We start from the raw sequence: 21,554 nt of genomic DNA on the forward strand, positions 1-21,554 counted from the left end.
CCTTGAAAGTGGAGTCGCAGGTAGATAGGATAGTGAAGAAGGCGTTTGGTATGCTTTCTTTTATTGGTCAGATTATTAAATACAGGAGTTGGGAGGTCATGTTGCAGCTGTACAGGACATTGGTTAGGTCACTGTTGGAATATTGCGTGTAATTCTGGTCTCCTTCCTATCGGAAAGATGTTGTGAAACTTGAAAGGGTTCAGAAAAGATTTGCAAGCATGTTGCTAGGGTTGGTGGATTTGAGCTATAGGGAGAGGCTGAACAGGCTGGGGCTGTTTTCGCTGGAGCGTAGGAGGCAGAGGGGTGACCTAATAGAGGTTTACAAAGTTATGAGGGATATGCATAGGATAAATAGACAAAGTCTTTTCCCTGGGGTCGGGGAGTCCAGAACTAGATGGCAAAGGTTTAGCGTGAGAGGGGAAAGATATAAAAGGGACCTACAGGGCGTCTTTTTCACGCAGAGGGTGGTACGTGTGTGGAATGAGCTGCCAGAGGAAGTGGTGGAGGCTGGTACAATTGCAACATTTAAAAGGCATTTGGATGGGTATATGAATAGGAAGGGTTTGGAGAGATATGGGTCGGGTGCTGGCAAGTGGGACTAGATTGGGTTGGGATATCTGGTCGGCATGGACGGGTTGGACCGAAGGGTCTGTTTCCATGCTGTACATCTCGATGACTCTATGACATTACTATTGTTCCTGAAGAAGGGCTTACGCCCGAAACGTCGATTCTCCTACTCCTCGGATGCTGTCTGGCCTGCTGTGTTTTTCCAGCACCACCTTTTTCAGCTCTGGTCTCAAGCATCTGCAGTCCTCAGTTTCTCCCAGTGTTATTAGAAGTCAGTCCAAAGTGCAATTAATGTCATTCCCAATTAGTTTCAGTGAAATAATTATGCTTTGTTTTCCCTTTTGCTATCAAGGATAACACCTTCAATGTATCACCCAACCACCTCGCCCTCCCCAACATACACCCTCAACTACTTGTCATGCCGAAGAAGAATCATTAAGCTGAATTTTATATGATATTATTGGCTGTCTTTCTGGCCCAGCCCAGCATGTTCCCTCACATCTTCGAACTCACCAACATTATAGGCAGGGTAGGCAGGCACTGAAATCAGCAACCTGTCCACCATATGTAAATAATATTAAGGGACAGTTGAGGTTGCTCGAAGTGTTATGGTTGAGAGCTGGCCTAGTTCTTCCTGGCCTGCCAGCTGACGATAAGCAAAACATACTGCAACTTCAATCTTAAAACAGGTACAGAAATATTAGCAACTTCAGTTTACTATTTTAGTACATAAAATATTTCGATGATAAAGTGCTGGTGAATTTTAATGTATATCCAAATGAAAATTTAAAATATTATGTGTTGAGTAGTCTCCCAAAAAGTTCTTTCAACTTTTTATTAATGTGGGCTTGATATTATATCAAGCTCAAACTATATCAAATGATATATATATGTGGAGGAATTGTACAAGCTAGTGCTCCCTGCAGGGATCGATGCTTGCATTGATTGCATCTCGGGAATTAATAGATAGAAAATGATGAGCTGCAGCCCCATGAATCCCTCTCTACAAATGTAATCTCTGAGGAGAGTATTAGATGATGGAGTCACCCTGTAGTGCATGTTACAATGTATATTTTTTATGCATTACATAATTTTAAAAAAAAGTTTAGGTTTGTTTAACCCATAATGTTTCAACGATATAGTCAGATTGTTCATATAATAGTTTTTGCATGGCTGTAAAGGTACTGAATTAACTTACACGCTCTAGTCACACCACATTATCTAATATCATCATCTAATATGTTAAAATGAGGACACATTTGTACTTGCATTCCATAAAAAGTTACAAGATTGTAATTATAAAAGAAAACCCAGGCTCACTATTGTGCTGTTAGCTGAGATGCTGAGTTCATTGTTGCTGATCTATCACAAAATTAGCACAAATCAGAATACACTCAGGCTGTGTATTTCAATACACTAGGAACAAAATCCATTTTAGTCATGAAGAAAATCGACACAACTTAGTTCCATTTTTCTTTCCACAAACAAATGACTCTTCAAATCGAATGTGACACATTTTTGAAACAAAAGTTCAAAATGTTAACTGTTTCTTTCTCCACAGATGCTGACAGACCTGATGAGTTTGTTCAGCACTTTGCTTTTGTTTCAAATCTATAGCATCTGCAGTACTTAGCTTTTAACTTACAATTTTGTGTTCATGTGACTGTCTAAATAGCTGGATACACAATTTTGCTTTGCTCGTATTGTACATTTGAACCCAAAATAATAACAGTGCCACAGGTCGCTGAACACCTACTAACTGATGGTTTGGTACACCATTGGACAAACAGTGATATAACTAAGGCTTATATTCCCATTTTAGATCAGAGTCTCAACAAATCCAGCAAACTAAGTTTTAACCAACAACAAAATATGCCTAAACGTTTTAGTGTCAGTGCTGGGCTCCAAGACATACAGGAGAAAGTGAGGACTGCAGATGCTGGAGATCAGAGCTGAAAAATGTGTTGCTGGAAAAGCACAGCAGATCAGGCAGCATCCTGAAGGAATACTGCAGGAATCCTGAAGAAGGGCTTATTCCCGAAATGTCGATTCTCCTGCTCCTTGGATGCTGCCTGACCTCCAAGACATGCATCCAAATTAAAATTTGTGTAACAAATCACCTTTACATATTTCCAATGTGGAAATGAGAAAAAAAAGCCTCTTTCCATTTGCATCTTTTAAACACAGCTCTTGAAGGGTACACCAAAAAACAATAGTAATGTCATAGAGTCATCGAGATGTACAGCATGGAAACAGACCCTTCGGTCCAACCCGTCCATGCCGACCAGATATCCCAACCCAATCTAGTCCCACCTGCCAGCACCCGGTCCATATCCCTCCAAACCCTTCCTATTCATATACCCATCCAAATGCCTTTTAAATGTTGCAATTGTACCAGTCTCCACCACTTCCTCTGGCAGCTCATTCCACACACGTACCACCCTCTGCGTGAAAAAGGTGCCCTGTAGGTCCCTTTTATATCTTTCCCCTCTCACCCTAAACCTATGCCCTCTGGTTCTGGACTCCCCGACCCCAGGGAAAAGACTTTGTCTATTTATCCTATCCATGTCGCTCATAACTTTGTAAACCTCTATTAGGTCACCCCTCAGCCTCCTAAGCTCCAGCGAAAACAGCCCCAGCCTGTTCAGCCTCTCCCCATAGCTCAAATCCTCCAACCCTGGCAACATGCTTGTAAATCTTTTCTGAACCCTTTCAAGTTTCACAACATCTTTCAGATAGGAAGGAGACCAGAATTGCAAGCAATATTCCAACAGTGGCTTAGCCAATGTCCTGTACAGCCGTAACATGACGTCTCAACTCCTGTACTCAGTAGTCTGACCAATAAAAGAAAGCATACCAAACGCCTTCTTCACTATCCCATCTACCTGCGACTCCACTGGTTGAATTATCTATTCTTTTTTTCAGAGATGGCAAATCTGCCTTTCTTTAACAGTGGAAGATATTCAACTCAAACAAACTCAGTTGAATGTTGAGACAAGTAATTTTCCAAGAGTTATGGAGCTGTACACCATAGAAACGGACCCTTCAGTCCAATTCATCTATGCTTACCAATATCCTAAATTAATCTGGTCCCATTTTTGCCAGCATTTGGCCCTTTCCTTCTAAGCCCTTCCTATTCATATACCAATCCAGATGCCTTTTAAATATTGTAATTGTACCAGCATCCACCACTTCCTCTGGCAACTCATTCCATACACACCACACTCTGTGTGAAAACGTTGCCCTGTAGGTCCCTTTTAAATCTTTTCCCTCTCATCTTAAACCTAAGCCCTCCAGTTCTAGACCTGCCCGTCCTGGGGACATGACCTTGTCGATTCATCCTCTTCATGCCCCTCATGATTTTATAAACCTATAGAAGGTCACCCCTGAGCCTCTGACGCTCCAGGGAAAACAGCCCCAGCCTATTGATCTTCTCCCTGTAGTTCAAACCCTCCAAACCTGGCAACATCCTTGTAAATCTTTTCTGAACCCTTTCAAGTTTCCCAACATCCTTTTTATAGGAAGGAGACCAGAATTGCACGCAGAATTCCAAAAGAAGCCGAAGCAATGTTTTGTTGACAGAAATGTACATATTAATCATGTACGATTCAGGCAGAACTAATTGTTAACAATTAAGAGGGAGACAAAGACACAGAAAGGCATATGGAGATTTTTACTTCATTCTAAGGAAGCAAATGGAAAGAAGTGTAGGGAGTATTTAAACACTGATTTAGGGTGGAGGGTAACTTTCGGCAGCCATCCTTGGTAGGGGGATTTGTGGATAGACAGTTAAGGATGATGTTGGAGAAACAGTTGGCTGTAAGCAAGATAGATGATAGAGTGGGTACTTTTGAAGAGAAAGCACAAAAGGCCATAATAGGAACGTCACTGGAAGGTGCATGGAAACAGCACTTCAGGGGAATAAGGGTGGAAGCATGAGTATTTGGAGGAAAGGATGAAAAGGAGTGTGTTGAAGCCCCCATTTTCTCTTATTGCATCACCTCAGGTGCAAGCTGCAAGCATTTGTGGTATTCTTCCCTGCCAATTAAAACATATATCTCACCTAAACGGCAGGAGAAGTAGTATATTACAGATAAAGGCACAAGGAAAGATTAATGGAGTGAAGTGGCATAGAAGAAAGTAAGAAAGGTGGATTTAGGAAAGGTACAACAGAAAGAGAATCAGTTAGTCGAAGACTTTAGGCCTTGGCTTTGGCCATGTTCTTTGGTTACGTTCTTGTGCCATAACAAATCAACCATTTGTATATAATTGTGTAAACAACTGGAAGGAGATAATTGAGAATGGGAATCAATTGGTAAAGGGTAGAAGAACAAAGTCAGTTGCTTAAGATATAATTACAGTTCTATTAGTACTTTGTATTTCCACCTGAGGGGATATATATCCTCACTGTGCCTGTTATTTGATATATTACTTCAATAAACTTGCTGCTTTTGAGTAATGGGCAAATGGTTGTAACGTTTAGGTTGGAATAGGACTTAGAAAAACATTAGAAACTACATACGGGTTCCCAGTGACAGATGAATGATGAAATAGGAGATCTTCTGGCACTGAAAAATAAATTATAATTAATAATGCAAAGTATGAGCAGAAATATTTTTCTTTTTAAATTGCTGCCTTGCAAGTTCTTGCAGGATTTGTAAGGTTACAGTGGACAAATAAGCAACAATATAAAACTATTGCTTACAAATACGCATAACATTTTCTGATATAGAAAGATATCAGGAGAAAAGATGAGCCTGCTAGGTATTAAATGATTAATAGTTTGATAAATTTAAAATTGCATCCCTAATTCAGAGTGTGCTAAGTTCCAAATTGGAAGCTGGCTCTTTCAGAGAGTCTTTTTTACGTGCCCCAGTTGTAAATTTAACAGCAAGTCAGCTAGTGATTACAATAAAGGAAATTTTTTTTTCAACTTGCTTCGGTATAGGTACCAGTGAGCTGGACTGCTTCCCTTGACCTACAACAGTCCCTGCAGATGCTGTCAGCTTGGCTGCTGCCTGACTCAGCTTCCCAGAGCCTGTAAGCTAGCTCGGAGCCTGGGCCAGTCGATTATGTAATGCGCCAAACTAATGAGCTTCCCGCTTGGCATCGCCAGCTCACAGGAATGATGTTAATAAGACATTCAGCCCAGTCTGGAGAAAGTCTTTTCAGGCATGCCAGCCACAAAATAATTTCATGCTATAGTAACTGACTTTGATCAAAATAATGATTGATTTGTTGTGAGGGAACAGTACAAACTAGGACCTAGACGGCTTTGGAACTATCTCTTTGTTTATCAGTGGCAGCACTTTGTTTAATTTGTACATGTGGATTGAATGTTATATTTGTATGCAGGGTATGGAGTGTCCGATATAACCATTCACACGATCAATTGGTGTTGACTGCCAGCAGTGACAGCAGAGTCATCCTTTCCAACATGGTTTCCATTTCATCAGAGCCCTTTGGCCATCTGGTGGATGATGATGACTTAAGTGACCATGAAGACAATCACAATGAAGACAAGTATGTAACCAGTCACTGTCTTATAATTTTACAAACACATCAACATATACAAATATGACAAACTCTGTGTAGTACTGTTAATAGATTGTTTCATGTCAATATCTAATACTACATGCTAACCTAGTGGCCTTGGGACAGGACTGGAAACCCAGAGGAAATATTTCTCCTTTCCCAATTTCATAATGCATGTTGACTATTACTGGATTCAAGGCATCCAAGGTTGGGTAATCAATGCTAACAGATTTATAAAGAACAAGATCAGTATTAGCACAGTTTTTGTTCCACTGTTTACAGCAGCGTTGTGGTTGTACTCAAACCACATGTACTGCAGTACTTCAAGACTGCAGCTCACCGTCACCCTCTAGAGGGTAATAAGGAAAGGTTAATTAATGTTGACCTAGTTAAAAATCACACAACACCAGGTTATAGTCCAACAGGTTTAATTGGAAGCACACTCACTTTTGGAGCCCCGCTCCTTCATCAGATGAAGGAGCGGCGCTCCGAAAGCTAGTGTGCTTCCAATTAAACCTGTTGGACTATAACCTGGTGTTGTGTGATTTTTAACTTTGTACACCCCAGTCCAACACTGGCATCTCCAAATCATGACTAATGTTAACCTAAGTAGTGTTATAGTCCAACAGGTTTATTTGTAAGTACAGGCTTTCAGAGCACTGCTCCTTTGTCAGGTAATGTTCCTTGTGTTCCGAAAGCTTGTATCTCCAAATAAACCTGTTGGACTATAACCTAGTGTTGTGTGATTTTTAACTTTGTCCACCCCAGTTCAACTCTTGCACCTCCACATTATGACCTAGATAGTGACACTCTGCCCTGTGAAAGAATTATTAAAAATATCATTTGAAATTATAGCACCTGGCTTCAAATATCCAACATTTGGTTTAAAAATTTTGGGTTCACTGCTTTTTGGAAAACATGTTATAAAGTCCGTCACTTCAGCATTGAAATCAGAGGAATATATTACTAGATCTAAATGGCATGCCAGTTTTTTTTGTTTCAATTGCTATGCATTTCTATAAGAGCTTGGGGAGAATGTAGTTTTAGAAACAATTAATGACTTTAATAGACTCTACCCTCAATGCACAGCCCAACTAGTGGCAAGTTTGAATTGGAAAATTGAAGAAATAATCTTATGGCTGTGTCACCACTTATCAAAATCACCCCAGGCTTGTCCACCAACTGGCCTGTGAACTATTAATTGATAACATTGCAAAGGTCTATTTTAACTTTTTTGAGTATTCCAATTCAGAAATAATCATCTACAATGTTTTAGTCTTAAACAAGGTAAAGATTAATTAATTCCACAAGTATTGCTGAAAATTAGTAAGCTTTAAAAAAGAGAGACCATAGACATAGGAGCAGAAATTAGGCCATTTGGCCCCTTGAGACCGTTCCGCCATTCAGTCATGGTTGATAAAGTTTTCCAACATCATTTTCCCACTTTCTCCCCATACCTTTGATCCTCTTGGCAATCAAGTACTTATCTATCTCTCTTTTAAATATACTCAATGACCTGGCCTCCACAGCCTTCTGTGGCAATGAATTCCACAGTTTCACCACTCTCTGGCTAAAGAAGTTTCTCCTTATCTCCATGCTAAAAGGTCTTCCTTTTATTCTAAGGTTGTGCCCTCGGGTCCTCATGTCTCTTGCCAAAGAAAACATCTTCCCAAAATCGACTCTGTCCGGGTGATTAAGTATTCTGAAAGTTTCAATCAGATCCCCCCTCATCCTTCTAAACTCCATCGAGTATCGTGCCAGAGTCCTCAAATTTTCCTCATATATTAAGCCTTTCAATCCCGGGATCATTCTCATGAACCTCCTCTGGACCTGCTCCAGGACCAAAGTATCTTTCATAGAGTCATAGAGATGTACAGCATGGAAACAGACCCTTCGTCCAACCTGTCCATGCCAACCAGATATCCCAACCCAATCTAGTCCCACCTGCCAGCACCCGCCCCATATCCCTCCAAACCCTTCCTATTCATGTACCCATCCAAATGCCTCTTAAATGTTGCAATTGTACCAGCCTCCACCACTTCCTCTGGCAGATCATTCCATACACATACCACCCTCTGTGTGAAAAGGTTGCTCCTTAGGTCCCTTTTATATCTTTCCCCTCTCACCCTAAACATAGGCCCTCTCGTTCTGGACTCCCTGACCCCAGGGAAAAGACTTTACCTATTTACCCTATCCATACCCCTCATAATTTTGTAAACCTCTATAAGCACACCCTCAGCCTCTGGGAAAACAATCCCAGACTATTCAGCCTCTCCCGATAGCTCAAATCCTCCAACCCTGGCAACATCCTTGTAAATCTTTTCTGAACCCTTTCAAGTTTCACAACATCTTTCTGATAGGAAGGAGACCAGAAATGCAAGCAATATTCCAACAGTGGCCTAACCAATGTCCTGTACAGCCGCAACATGACTTCCCGACTCCTGTACTCAATAGTCTAACCAATAAAGAAAAGCATACCAAACGCCTTTTTCACTATCCTATCTACCTGCGACTCCACTTTCAAGGATCTATGAACGTGCACTCCAAGGTCTCTTTGTTCAGCAACACTCCCTCGGACTTTACCATAAAGTGTATAAGTCCTGAGATATGGGGTCCAAAATTGTTCACAAAGAGTTATTAGCTAAAACACAAAGATTAAAAATAGATACAGATACATGATATTTATAAAGATAAAAGTAAGATTTGTCTGCTATCATTACTTTCTTAAATATGAGTTGAATGGGTTGAAAACTTGATGTCATAATTCAGCCACTCTGAGGATTACTGTAGTTGAATAGTTTGAGGCAGCTTGTACCTGTACATAGGATTTGGAGTATCTGATGTAATCATTCATGTGATCAATTGGTGTTGAGTGCCAGTAGTGGCAGGAGAGTTATCCTTGCCATGGTTTCCATTTCATAAGAGCCCTTTGGCTATCTGGTAGATGATAATGATGATTTAAATGACTATGAAGATAATCACAATGAAGACAAGTATGCAACTAGTTAGTCTTATAATTTTATAAACACATCAGTAGGTAGAGCAAGAATATCCAAGAGTGAGAAGTGTTTTTGTTCCTCAAGTCATATGGTTTTGGCAAATTGCCTGGATTCTTTGAAGCAGAATTGTAGTAGATACTGAAATCCCTCTTTTGTTTTCCTTTAGCTGAGAAATGTCGCTTTGAGAGTTCTCACTGATGGATTCTGATTAAAATGGTGTCTCATAGCCTGACGTAAACAGATCAATCTTAAAATGGCTACGATGTAACTTTGACTTTCCTTCCTAGATCGGTGCTGGTTTTCTCTGACGTCCTTCTAATCTCTGATATTTTTTCTCAAAGCTTTGCATTAATGCACTTTCAAAAGAACCTATTGTGTTTCCAAGGATTAATCAAATTCGAAATGTCATACTTCGCAGTTGATGCTGAAATAACAAATTTAACACATTAGCCTGCCTGCCTTTCTGGCTGAAGTGAATCAACAAAGACAGTCATGTGACTCCTGGAAGCCACTTTGCAGGATTCTGTGTCCATTTTTAAGACAGATTAGCTTTCTGTAGAAAATATATAATAGTATAGTTCCATAGTCATGACAGCACTATTTTGGTCAGGAGGCCCTATGTGAGGAGTGGAACAACATAAATTACTCCCAGTGAACAAACTCCAAAAATATAATAACACTTACTTCAATTTCAGTTTGTAAAGTTAATAGAATAATTATTGTCCTTGTGAAAATTGCAAAACTGCATCAGATTTACATATTTATGATTAGATGAGCAGGACTTAAGATTCATAGAGTCATAGAGATGTACAGCATGGAAACAAACCTTACGGTCCAACTCGTCCATGCCAACCAGATATCCCAATCTAATCTAGTCCCATTCGCCAGTACTTGGTCCATATCCCTCTAAACCCTTTCTATTCATTTATCCATCCAGATGTCTTTTAAATGTTGCAATTGTACTAGCTTCGACCATTTCCTCTGGAAGCTCATTCCATACACACACCACTCTGCATGAAAGGGTTGGTGACGATTCACCACGGCAGATTCGCTGATGATGATTAGCCACTGCCAGTTCTCCACCAGCGTTTCTCCACTGGGGTCGTTTGACCTCTGGAGACTATTCGCCACCGGAAATATATATATGTACTGATTGTTTTCCCTCCCGCCTGTTCTTTCATACTTCTCAGTCCCTTTTACTTATACAACTACATACTACATATTGATAAAAACGAGGTAAAATAAATATCATTTTATTGGTTTATATATAAAAATGAGTTAGAAACTTTAACCAGAAAAAGGAAATATATTTTAAAAATTTTTATAATGGCAGTAAAATCTCACATTAATATTAAACAATGAAATTTTTTAGTTCATTTGATAGTTATAAGCTGTTCCTCTAAGATATTCCAAACAATCTCTTTCACCGTATTCAAGAACAATATTTGTTATTCTATCATCTGATTCTCGATTTTGTTTAGCTTTATTTGTGGTGGCTAATCTGCTATCAGCTGTTCCATATATAAATCTCGCCCCTTTTGCACTTTCATTAACGTTCCAATAAATTTCCATATGGTTGGGTGGTGAGCTCCGAGTTCAAAAGCAATTTTCCAATGAGCGGCTTCAGCGTGATGATTTGTGTGATTTTCATCTTTTATTGTTGTCTCATAGACCGACCACATATCATGGGGAAACAAAGCATAGGGCAGTGACTAATCGTCGTTGGCGAATCTGCTTATTTGCGGAATCATCTTCAGTAGCCAATAGGTGGTGGCTAAGTGTCCTCGGCTGTCAAAGGGCAGTGGCTAAGAGTTGGTGGCAAATCTGTTGTGGCGAATGGTCCCATCCTGGCATTAAAAAGTTGCCCCTTCGGTCCCTTTTATACCTTTCCCCTCTCACCCTCGACCTATGCCCTCTACCCCACCCCAGGGAAAAGACTTTGACTAAGTATGCTATCCATGCCCCTTATGATTTCATAAACCTCTATAAGGTCACCCCTCAGCCTCCGATGCACTCCAAGATCTCTTTGTTCAGCAACACTCCCTAGGACCTTACCATTAAGTGTCTAAGTCCTGCTAAGATTTGCTTTTCCAAAATGCAGCTTTTCACATTTATCTAAATTAAACTCCATCTGCCACTCCTCAGCCCATTGCTGTGTCTGATCAATATTCCATTGTAATCTGAGGTAACCTTCTTCGCTGTCCACGACATCTCCAATTTTGGTGTCATCTGCAAACTTACTAACTATACCTCCTATGTTCATATCCAAATCATTTATATAAATGACAAAAAGCAGTGGACCAGCATCAATTCTTGTGGCACTCCACTGGCCACAGTCCTCCAATCTGAAAAACAACCCTCCACCACCACCCTCTGTCTTCTACCTTTGAGCCAGTTCTGTATCCAAATGGCTAGTTCTCCCTGTATTCCATGAGATCTAACCTTGATAACCAGTCTCCCATGGGGAACCTTGTCGAACGCCTTACTGAAGTCCATATAGATCACGTCCACCACTCTGCCCTCATCAATCCTCTTTGTTACTTTTTCAAAAAGCTCAATCAAGTTCGTGAGACATGATTTCTCATGCACAAAGCCATGCTGACTATCCATAATCAGTCCTTATCTTTCGAAATATGTGTAAATCCTGTCCCTTAGGATTCCCTCCAACAACTTGCCCACCACTGACGTCAGGCTCAGTGGTCTATAGTTCCCTGGCTTGTCCTTACCACCTTTCTTAAATAGTGGCACTACTTTAGCCAACCTCCTGTCTTCCAGCACCTCACCTGTGACTATCGATGATACAAACATCTCAGCAAGGGGCCCAGCAATCACTTCCCTAGCTTCCCACAGTGCACTAGGGTACACCTATTCAGGTCCTGGGAATTTATCCACCTTTTTGCATTTCAAGACAGGAATCACTTCCTCCTCTGTAATATGTACATCTTTCAAGATGTCACCATCTATTTCCCCACATTCTATATCTTCCATGTCCTTTTCCACAGTAAATATTGATGAAAAATAATCGTTTAGTATCTCTCCCATTTTCTGCGGCTCCACACAGAGGCCGCCTTGCTGATCTTTGAGAAGCCCTATTCTCTCCCTAGTTACCCTCTTGTCCTTAATATATTTGTAAAAATCCTTTGGATTCTCCTTAATTCTATTTGCCAAACCTATCTCATGTCCCCTTTTGGCCCAATGATTTCTCTCTTAAGTATACTCCTACTGCCTTTCTACTCTTCTAAGGATTCACTTGATCTATCCTGAATATACCTGACATAAGCTTTCTTCTTTTTCTTAACCAAACTCTTAATTTCTTTAGTCATCCAGCATTTCCTACACCTACCAGCTTTTCTTTTCACCCTAACAGGAATATACTGTCTCTGGATTCTCGGTATCTCATTTCTGAAGGCTTCCCATTTTCTAGCCGTCCCTTTACCTGTGATCATCTGCACCCAATCAGTTTTTGAACGTTCTTTTGAAAGTCAAAATTAGCCTTCCTCCAATTTAGAACTTCAACTGTTAGATTTGGTCTGTCCTTTTCTATCACTATTTTAAAACTGATAGAGTTGCGGTAACTGGTCCCAAAGTGCTCCCCCACTGACACCTCAATTATCTGCCCTGCCTTATTTCACAAGTGTAGGTCAAGTTTTGCACCTTCTCTAGTAGGTACATCCACATACTGACTCAGAAAACTTTCTTATACCCTCTTTAGAAATTCCTCGTGGCTCAGTAGTTAGCACTGCTGCCTCACAGCGCCAGGGATCCGGGTTCATTTCCCGCCTTGGGCAACTGCCTGTGTGGAGTTTGCACATTCTCCCCATGTCTGCATGGGTTTCCTCCGGGTGCTCCGGTTTCCTCCCACAATCCAAAGATGTGCAGGTTAGGTGAATTGGCCATGCTAAATTGCCCATAGTGTTAGGTGCATTAGTCAGGGGTGAATGTAGGGGAATGGGTCTGGGTGGGTTGCTCTTCGGAGGATTGGTGTGGACTTGTTGGGCCGAAGGGCCTGTTTCCACACTGTAGGGAATGTAATGTAATGTAATCTAAACCCTTAACTCTATGGCAGTCCCAATCCATGTTTGCAAAGTTAAAATCTCTTACCATAACCACCCTATTATTCTTGCAGATAACTGAAATCTCCTTACAAATTTGTTTCTCAATTTCCCACCGGCTATTAGGGGATCTATAATACAATCCCAATAAGGTGATCATTCTTTTCTTATTTCTCAGTTCCACCCAAATAACTTCCCTGGATGTATTTCCAGGAATATCCTCCCTCAGTACAACTGCAATGCTATCCTGAATCCGAAACACCACTGCCTCTCCTCTCTTGCCTTCCTTTCTGTCCTTTCTGCAGCATTTGTATCCTGGAACATTAACCTGCTAGTCCTGTCCATCCCTGAGCTATGTTTCTGTAATTGCTATAATATCCCAGTCCTGTGTTCCTAACCATGCCATGAGTTTATCTGCCTTCGCTGTTAGGCTTCTTGCATTGAAATAACTGCAGTTTAATTTATCGGTTCTGCTTTGTTCCTGCTTGCCCTGACTGTTTGACTCGCTTCGAGTCATAGAGATGTACAGCACAGGAACACACCCTTTGGTCCAACCCGTCCATGCCGACCAGTTATCCCAATCCAATCTTGTCCCATCTGCCAGCACCCGGCCCATATCTCTCCAAACCCTTCCTATTCATATACCCATCCAGATGCCTCTTAAATGTTGCAATTGTACAGCCTCCATTTCCTCTGGCAGCTCATTCCATACATGTACCACCATCTGCGTGAAAAAGTTGCCCCTTAAGTCTCTATTATATCTTTCCGTTCTCACCCTAAACCTTGGTCCTCTAGTTCTGGACTCCCCCACCCCAGGGAAAAGACTTTGCCTATTTATCCTATCCATGCCCCTCATAATTTTTTAAACCTCTATAAGGTCACCCTTCAGCCTCTGACACTCCGGGGAAAACAGCCCCAGCCTGTTCAGCCTTTCTCTTTAGCTCAAATCCTCCAACTCAGGCAACATGCTTGTAAATCTTTCTGAACCCTTTCAAGTTTCACAACATCTTTCCGATAGGAAGGAGACCAGAATTGCAAGCAATATTCCAACAGTGGCCTAACCAATATCCTGTACAGCCGCAGCATGACCTCCCAACTCCTGTACTCAATACTCTGACCAATAAAGTAAAGCATACCAAACGCCTTCTTCACTATCCTATCTACCTGCGACTCCACTTTCAAGGAGCTATGAACGTGCACTCCAAGGTCTCTTTGTTCAGCAACACATCCTAGGACCTTACCATTAAGTCCTCTTCCAATTCAGGTGCAATCCATTCTTCTTGTACAGGTCACTTCTACACCAGAAGAGATCCCAATGATCCAAAAAAGTGAATCCTTCTACCATACACCAGCTTTTAGCCATACATTCATCTGATCTATTCTCCTATTCCTACCCTCACTAGCACATCGCAGTGGGAGTGATCCAGGTATTACTACCCTTAAGGACCTCCTTTTTAAATTCATGGCTATAGTACTACACAGAAACAGACCCTTTCATCCAACTCGACCATGCCGACCAGATGTCCCAACTTAATCTATTCCCATTTGCCAGCATTTGACCCATACCCTTCTTAACCCTTCCTATTCATATACCCAGCCAAAGCCGTTTAAATGTTGTAATTGTACCTGCCTCCATCACTTCCTCTGGCAGGTCATTCCATACACAGCACCCTCTGTGTGGAAAAAGTCATCTTTAGGTCCCTTTTAAATCCTTCCCCTCCCACCTTAAACCTATGTCCTCTAGTTCTGGACTCAACTTCACTGCGGACAAGACATTGACTATTCGTCCTATTCATTCCCCTCATGATTATATAAACGCCTTCAGTGAATTGAATACTATTCTCTGTTGTTGTGTTGAACTTCAATATGACTGCTTCTATCTGGTTCTATCAGAACAATGTTAAATGAGTTGAGATTGTATCAATCCAGTTCTTAATGGATATGAGTACTTAGCACAAAATTGTAAATATCTTCTGGAAAAATTTCCACCACTGAACAAATCAGTTGTACTCATGATATTCCAAACAAAGTAACATCTGAACAAGCGAATTCAGCATAAGGATTAATCTCAAGAAGCCCATTTTGCTTCTGTTAGCAACTAATGTATATGGTATTACGCTGATGGGATGACCAGAAAACATTTGAGACAACCGAATATTTGGTGGCAGCAATCATATCCAATATCACAAAGTTAGTTTTGTCCAACTCTCAAAAAGTTTTAGTTTATTGGGTCAGAAATGTCTTCTGTATTAGATGTTCATTGATTTTCATATGCTTAGAAGATAAAAGGTCTCACCATATCTGGTGAGTTAACAGTTTTAAGTTTTTATGAACCAATTCTTGATGGTTCAACCTAAGTATATTTAATTACTATTAAATGAGTATGATTTTATTCATTCATGGGATGTGGCCACCACTGGCTCAACCTATATTTATTGCCATCCCTAATTGCCCAGAGGGTGATAAAGAATCAACCACAGGTCTAGAATCACATGTAGGCCAGACCAGGTAAGGATGACAGATTTCTTTACCTGAAGGACATAATATAATTGAGAAAATTTAATTAAAGATACAAAAATTGTAAATAAAATTCCTTTGCTAATAGTAATTAGTTCAATTCTGCTGATCATTGAGGATGACATCTGTGATTACTGCTGAATGACATCTTTAAAGGAGACAACCTCAACCAAAGTTTTACTGAACCGTTTAACATTTAACAATAATAATTAAATTAACTACAATACATTTTGGTCTCTGATAGAAATGCATGAATTCATCGTAAAATGTGACTTGTTTTGTATTTTGCATTGATTTCTATTAAATAGTGTCTGAATCATCTAGAAGACATGAAACTAGTGAATTGTGTTTAACATTGTTACTAAAATGTATTTCCAGTATTGGTATTTTGTTTCTAATTATTTGAAGCTGCTTTCTGTATCACAACTTGAAAGTATTACTTGACAGATAGTTTAGAACATTAAAAAGTACTTTATGAACTGTAACTAAACACCAAAAAGGTAAAAATAACTTCTATTTAAGTAACCTCTTATATGTTCGTGGAGTGTCCCAGAACCCATACACTGAAAGCGTGTTCAGCGTTGTCAGCAAGGTTTAGCTATTTCATTTCAGCAACAAAGGAAAACATAGAAATGTAGAAAATAGGAGCAGGCCATTTGGCCTTTCAAGCCTGCGCGACCATTCAAAATGATCATGACTGATCATCAAACTCAGTTCCCAGTTCCCCAATCTTTTAACTCTAAGAACTATATCTCAGCACTTCTTGAAAAATATTCTGCTTTATTTTAAGCCACTTTCTGTGGATGGGAATTCCACAGGCTCATTATTCTCTGGGTGAAGAAATTTCTACGCATCTCAGTTTGAATGGACTACTCTGTAAATCTGTAACTGTGGGTCCTGGATTCTCTGGTCATCAGGACATTATCTAGTCATTCCCACATTAGAGATTAGCATATAAAGTTAAAGCACCTGGGGTTGTGGGTAGTGTACTGATATAGGTAGAGAATTGGATGGCAGACAGAAAACCAAAATGAAGAATAAATGTTTACTCTGTCTGGTCCTTTTAGAATTTGATAGGTTTCTGAGATTCTGTCTCATTCTTCTAAACTCCGGTGAATACAATCCTAACTGACTTAATTTCTCCTCCATAACATCATTACTGCCATCCCAGAAATCAACTCTGCACTCCCTCCATCGCAGAGTATCTTTCCTCTGATAAGGAGACCAAAAGTGCACAATACTCTGGATGTTGTTTCACCAAGGCCCTCCACAATTGCAGCAAGATACCCCTGCTTCTGTACTCGAATCCTCTCGTGATGAAGGCCAATGTATCATTTTCCTTCTTCAATGCCTGCTGCACTTGATGCATTCTTTCAGTGACTGGTGTACAAGGACACCCAGGTCTCGTAACACCTCCCGATTTTCCAAATCTCTTGCCATTCAGACAATAATCTGTCTTCCTGTTTTTGTGATCACAGTGAAATATCTCACATTTATCCTTATTATTGTTCAACTGTCATGCATTTGCCCACTTACTCAATTTGTCTAAATCACACTGAAGCATCTCTGCATCTTTCTCGCAGTTCACAGCTTGCAGAATTGGAGGTATTATATTTCGTTCAATCATGTAAATCAATATTTATTGTGACTGTCTGTGCCCAAGCATTGATTCCTGCGGTACTCAACTAGTCACTGGTTGCCAACTGGAAAATGAGCCATTTATTCTTCATTTTGGTTTTCTGTCTGCCATCCAATTCTCTACCTATATCATACACTACCCACAACCCCATGTGCTTTAACTTTATATGCTAATCTCTTATGTGGGAATGACTAGATAATGTGTTTTATGTTGATTGAGGGATAATTATTGATCAGAACACAACGGCAACTTTTCAATAGTGGCAGCTGCCTAAGCAGGTAGTCCCGGCCTTGGTATAATATCTGATCTGAAAGTTATTATGGCACTGAGTCAGTACTGCACTGAAATGTCGCCATGTGTTAAGCAGTCAGTTTCTGGATTGAAACTTGAAACTTACCCTTATGATTCAGAACCAATGCTGAAGTACTCACCGGCATAAAAGGGGAAGAATTCTTTTGTATCTAATGTGTCTTTGACTGAATCTGCCTTGATTTTGTTTCTGAAATACCAGAGTTATGTTTGTAGAGTTGAATAGGCTAGGGATGTTTTCCCTGGAGCATCGAAGGCTGAGGGCTGACCTTATGAGGTTTATAAAGTCATGAGGCATAGATACAATAAATAGATAAAGTCTTTTTTCCCGGGGGTGGAGGAGTCCAGTACTAGAGGGCATAGGTTTAGGGTGAGAGGGAAAAGATATAAAAAAGACGTAAGGGGCAACTTTTTCATGCAGAGGGTGGTACGTGTATGGAATGAGCTGCCAGAGGAAGTGGTGGAGGCTGGTACAATTGCAACATTTAAGAGGCATTTGGATGGCCATATGAATAGGAAGGATTTGGAGGGATATGAGCCGGGTGCTGACAGGTGGGACTAGATTGGGTTGGGATATCTGGTCGGCATGGACGAGTTGGACTGAAGGGTCTGTTTCCATGCTGTACATCTCTATGATTCTAGACATCGTATTAACGTAGTTGTACAGTCATTTTGTTCTTTACTTTGTAAAATATCCATATATAAGAGAAAAACTTAAATTAACTGGCCCCAGTTCTTTATTCTGAAGTGAAAACCTTGTGAATAAAATACTCTGAGGTAGTCAAAGACATTGAAGAGTCACTGAGAATGCTGGCTGTTACTGTCCACAGAAAACAGCATAGAATAGTGCCCTTACAGGAAAGTAAGATAGCACTTTAGGTTTGATTTGTCTGAAAAGAAGTGAGACTAGTAGTTATTTTGCTATAAAACTAGAAATCAATGAATAGCTTTTTACAGGACACTAATAGGAGCTTGGAAGGTGGAGAAGAGGGCAATAGACAATAGGTACAGGAGTAGGCCATTTTGCCCTTCGAGCCAGCACCACTATTCATTATGATCATGGCTGATCATCCTCCATCAGTTTCCTGAAGAAGGGCTTATGCCCGAAACGTCGATTCTCCTGTTCCCTGGATGCTGCCTGACCTGCTGCGCTTCTCCAGGAACACATTTTCAGCTCTGATCTCCAGCATCTGCAGACCTCACTTTCTCCTCATCCTCCATCAGTATCCTGTTCCTGCCTTATCCCCATAACCCTTGATTCCACTATACTTAAGAGCTCTATCCAACTCTTTCTTGAAAGTATCCAGAGACTTGGCCTCCACTGACTTCTGGGGCAGAGCATTCCACACAGCCACCACTCTCTGGGTGAAGAAGTTTCTCCTCAACTCTGTTCTAAATGGCCTACCTCTTATTTTTAAACTGTGTCTCCTGGTTCGGGACTCATCCATCAGCGGAAACATGCTTCCTGCCTCCAGAGTGTCCAATCCTTTAATAATCTTATACGTCTCAATCAGATTCCCTCTCAGCCTTCTAAACTCAAGGGTATACAAGCCCAGTCGCTCCAATCTTTCAGCGTAAGATAGTCCTGCCATTCTGGGAATTGACCTCATGAACCTACACTGCACTCCCTCAATAACCAGAATGTCTTTCCTCAAATTTGGAGACCAAAACTGCACACAATATTCCAGGTGCGGTCTCACCAGGGCCCTGTACAGCTGCAGAAGAACCTCTTTGCTTCTATACTCAATTTGTCTTGTTATGAAGGCCAGAATGCTATTAGCTTTCTTCACTGCCTGCAGTACCTGCATGCTTGCTTTCATTGACTGATGTACAAGAACACCTAGATCTCGTTGTACTGCCCCATTACCTAACTTGACTCCATCTGATTTCCTGTTCTTGCCACCAAAGTGGATAACCATACATTTATCCACATTAAACTGCATCTGCCATGCATCTGTCCACTCACCTAACCTGTCCAGGTCACCCTGTAATCTCCTAACATCCTCCTCACATTTCACCCTGCCATCCAGCTTTGTATCATCAGCAAATTTGCTAATATTACTTTTAATACCATCGTCTATATCATTAATGTATATTGTAAAAAGCTGCGATCCCAGCACTGATCCCTGCGGTACCCCACTGGTCACCGCCTGCCATTCCGAAAGGGAGCCGTTTATCACTACTCTTTGTTTCCTGTCAGCCAACCAATTTCAATCCAAGTCAGTATTTTGCCCCCAATACCATGCGCCCTAATTTTGCTCACTAATCTCCTATGTGGGACTTTATCAAAGGCTTTCTTAAAGTCCAGGTACACTACATCCACTGGATCTCCCTTGTTCATCTTCAGAATTACATCCTCAAAAAATTCCAGAAGATTAGTCAAGCATGATTTCCCCTTCATAAATCCATGCTGACTCTGACCTATCCTGTTACTGCTATCCAAATGAGTCATAATTTCATCCTTTATAATAGACTCCAGCATCTTTCCCACCACTGAGGTCAGACTAACTGGTCTATAATTCCCTGCTTTCTCTCTCCCTCCTTTCTTAAAAGGTGGGACAATATTAGCTACCCTCCAATCCGCAGGAACTGATCCTGAATCTATAGAACATTGGAAAATGATCACCAACGCATTCACGATTTCTAGAGCCACCTCCTTCAGTACCCTGGGATGCAGACCATCAGGCCCTGGGGACTTATCAACCTTCAGACCTAACAGTCTCTCCAACACCATTTCCTGGCAAATATAAATTCCCTTCAGTTCAGGTCCTTCAGCCACTATTACCTCTGGGAGATTGCTTGTGCCTTCCCCAGTGAACACAGATCTGAAGTACCAATTCAACTCTCTGCCATTTCTTTGATCCCCCTAATATATTCACCCGTTTCAGTCTTCAAGGGCCCAATTTTAGTCTTAACCATTTTTTTTCCTTTCACATACCTAAAAAAGCTTTTACTATCCTCCTTTATATTTTTGGCCAGTTTACCTTTGTACCTCATTTTTTTCTCTGCATATTTCCTTCTTAGTTATCCTCTGTTGTTCTTTAAAAGCTTCCCAGTCCTCCGTTTTCCCACTCATCTTTGCTATGTTATACTTTTTCTCTTTTGACTTTATATGTTTCTTAACTTCCCTCGTCAGCCACGGCCACCCCTGCCTCCTCTTAGGATCTTCAAATTGCAGATTAAAGCTTATTGTATTATGGTCACTACCTCCTAATGGCTCCTTCACTTCAAAGTCCCTGATCAAATCCGGTTTGTTGCACAACACCAGATCCAGAATTGCCTTCTCCCTTGTAGGCTGCAGCACCAGCTGTTCTCAGAATCCATCTCAGAGGCACTCCACAAACTCCCTTTCTTGGGGTCCAATACCATCCTGATTCTCCCAGTCTACCTGCATGTTGAAATCCCCCATAACAACTGTAGTAATATCTTTGCGACAGGCCAATTTCAACTCCTTATTCAACTTACACCCTACATCCAGACTACTGTTTGGGGGCCTGTAGATAACTCCCATGAGGATCATTCTACCCTTAGAATTTCTCAGCTCTATCCATACTGACTCTACATCCCTTGATTCTAGGTCCCCCCGCGCAAGGGACTGAATGTCATTCCTTACCAACTGGGCCACCCCACCCCCTCTGCCAGTCAGTGTTCTTATGATAGCACGTATAGCTTTGAATATTTATTTCCCAGGCCCTGTCCACTTGAAGCCACGTCTCGTTATCCCCACAATATTGTAACTGCCAATTTCCAAATGAGCCTTAAGCTCATCCATCTTATTTCTAATGCTTCATGCATTCATATATAATATTTTTGATTTGGTACTGCCCTCACCCTTGCTATCAATCCCTATTTCATTCAACCTTACGGCATGATCCCTTTTTGAATTTTCTGCTCCATTGGTACTGTTGTCTTTCTTGACTTCTCTTGTTCTAACTT

General features: G+C 40.9%; 1 protein-coding gene across 1 annotated transcript in view; it reads left to right on the forward strand.

The window, feature by feature from the left end:
- eipr1 (EARP complex and GARP complex interacting protein 1) overlaps nucleotides 1–21,554 on the forward strand; it is a 76,428-nt gene that overhangs the window by 48,926 nt on the left and 5,948 nt on the right. Inside the window, exon 8 of the mRNA XM_043687434.1 lies at nucleotides 5,923–6,090. Coding sequence (XP_043543369.1) covers nucleotides 5,923–6,090 — 168 coding nt within the window. The remainder of the gene's footprint in view (nucleotides 1–5,922; nucleotides 6,091–21,554) is intronic.

This window comes from Chiloscyllium plagiosum, chromosome 3 (genome assembly GCF_004010195.1).
Source record: "Chiloscyllium plagiosum isolate BGI_BamShark_2017 chromosome 3, ASM401019v2, whole genome shotgun sequence".
NCBI lineage: Eukaryota > Metazoa > Chordata > Chondrichthyes > Orectolobiformes > Hemiscylliidae > Chiloscyllium > Chiloscyllium plagiosum.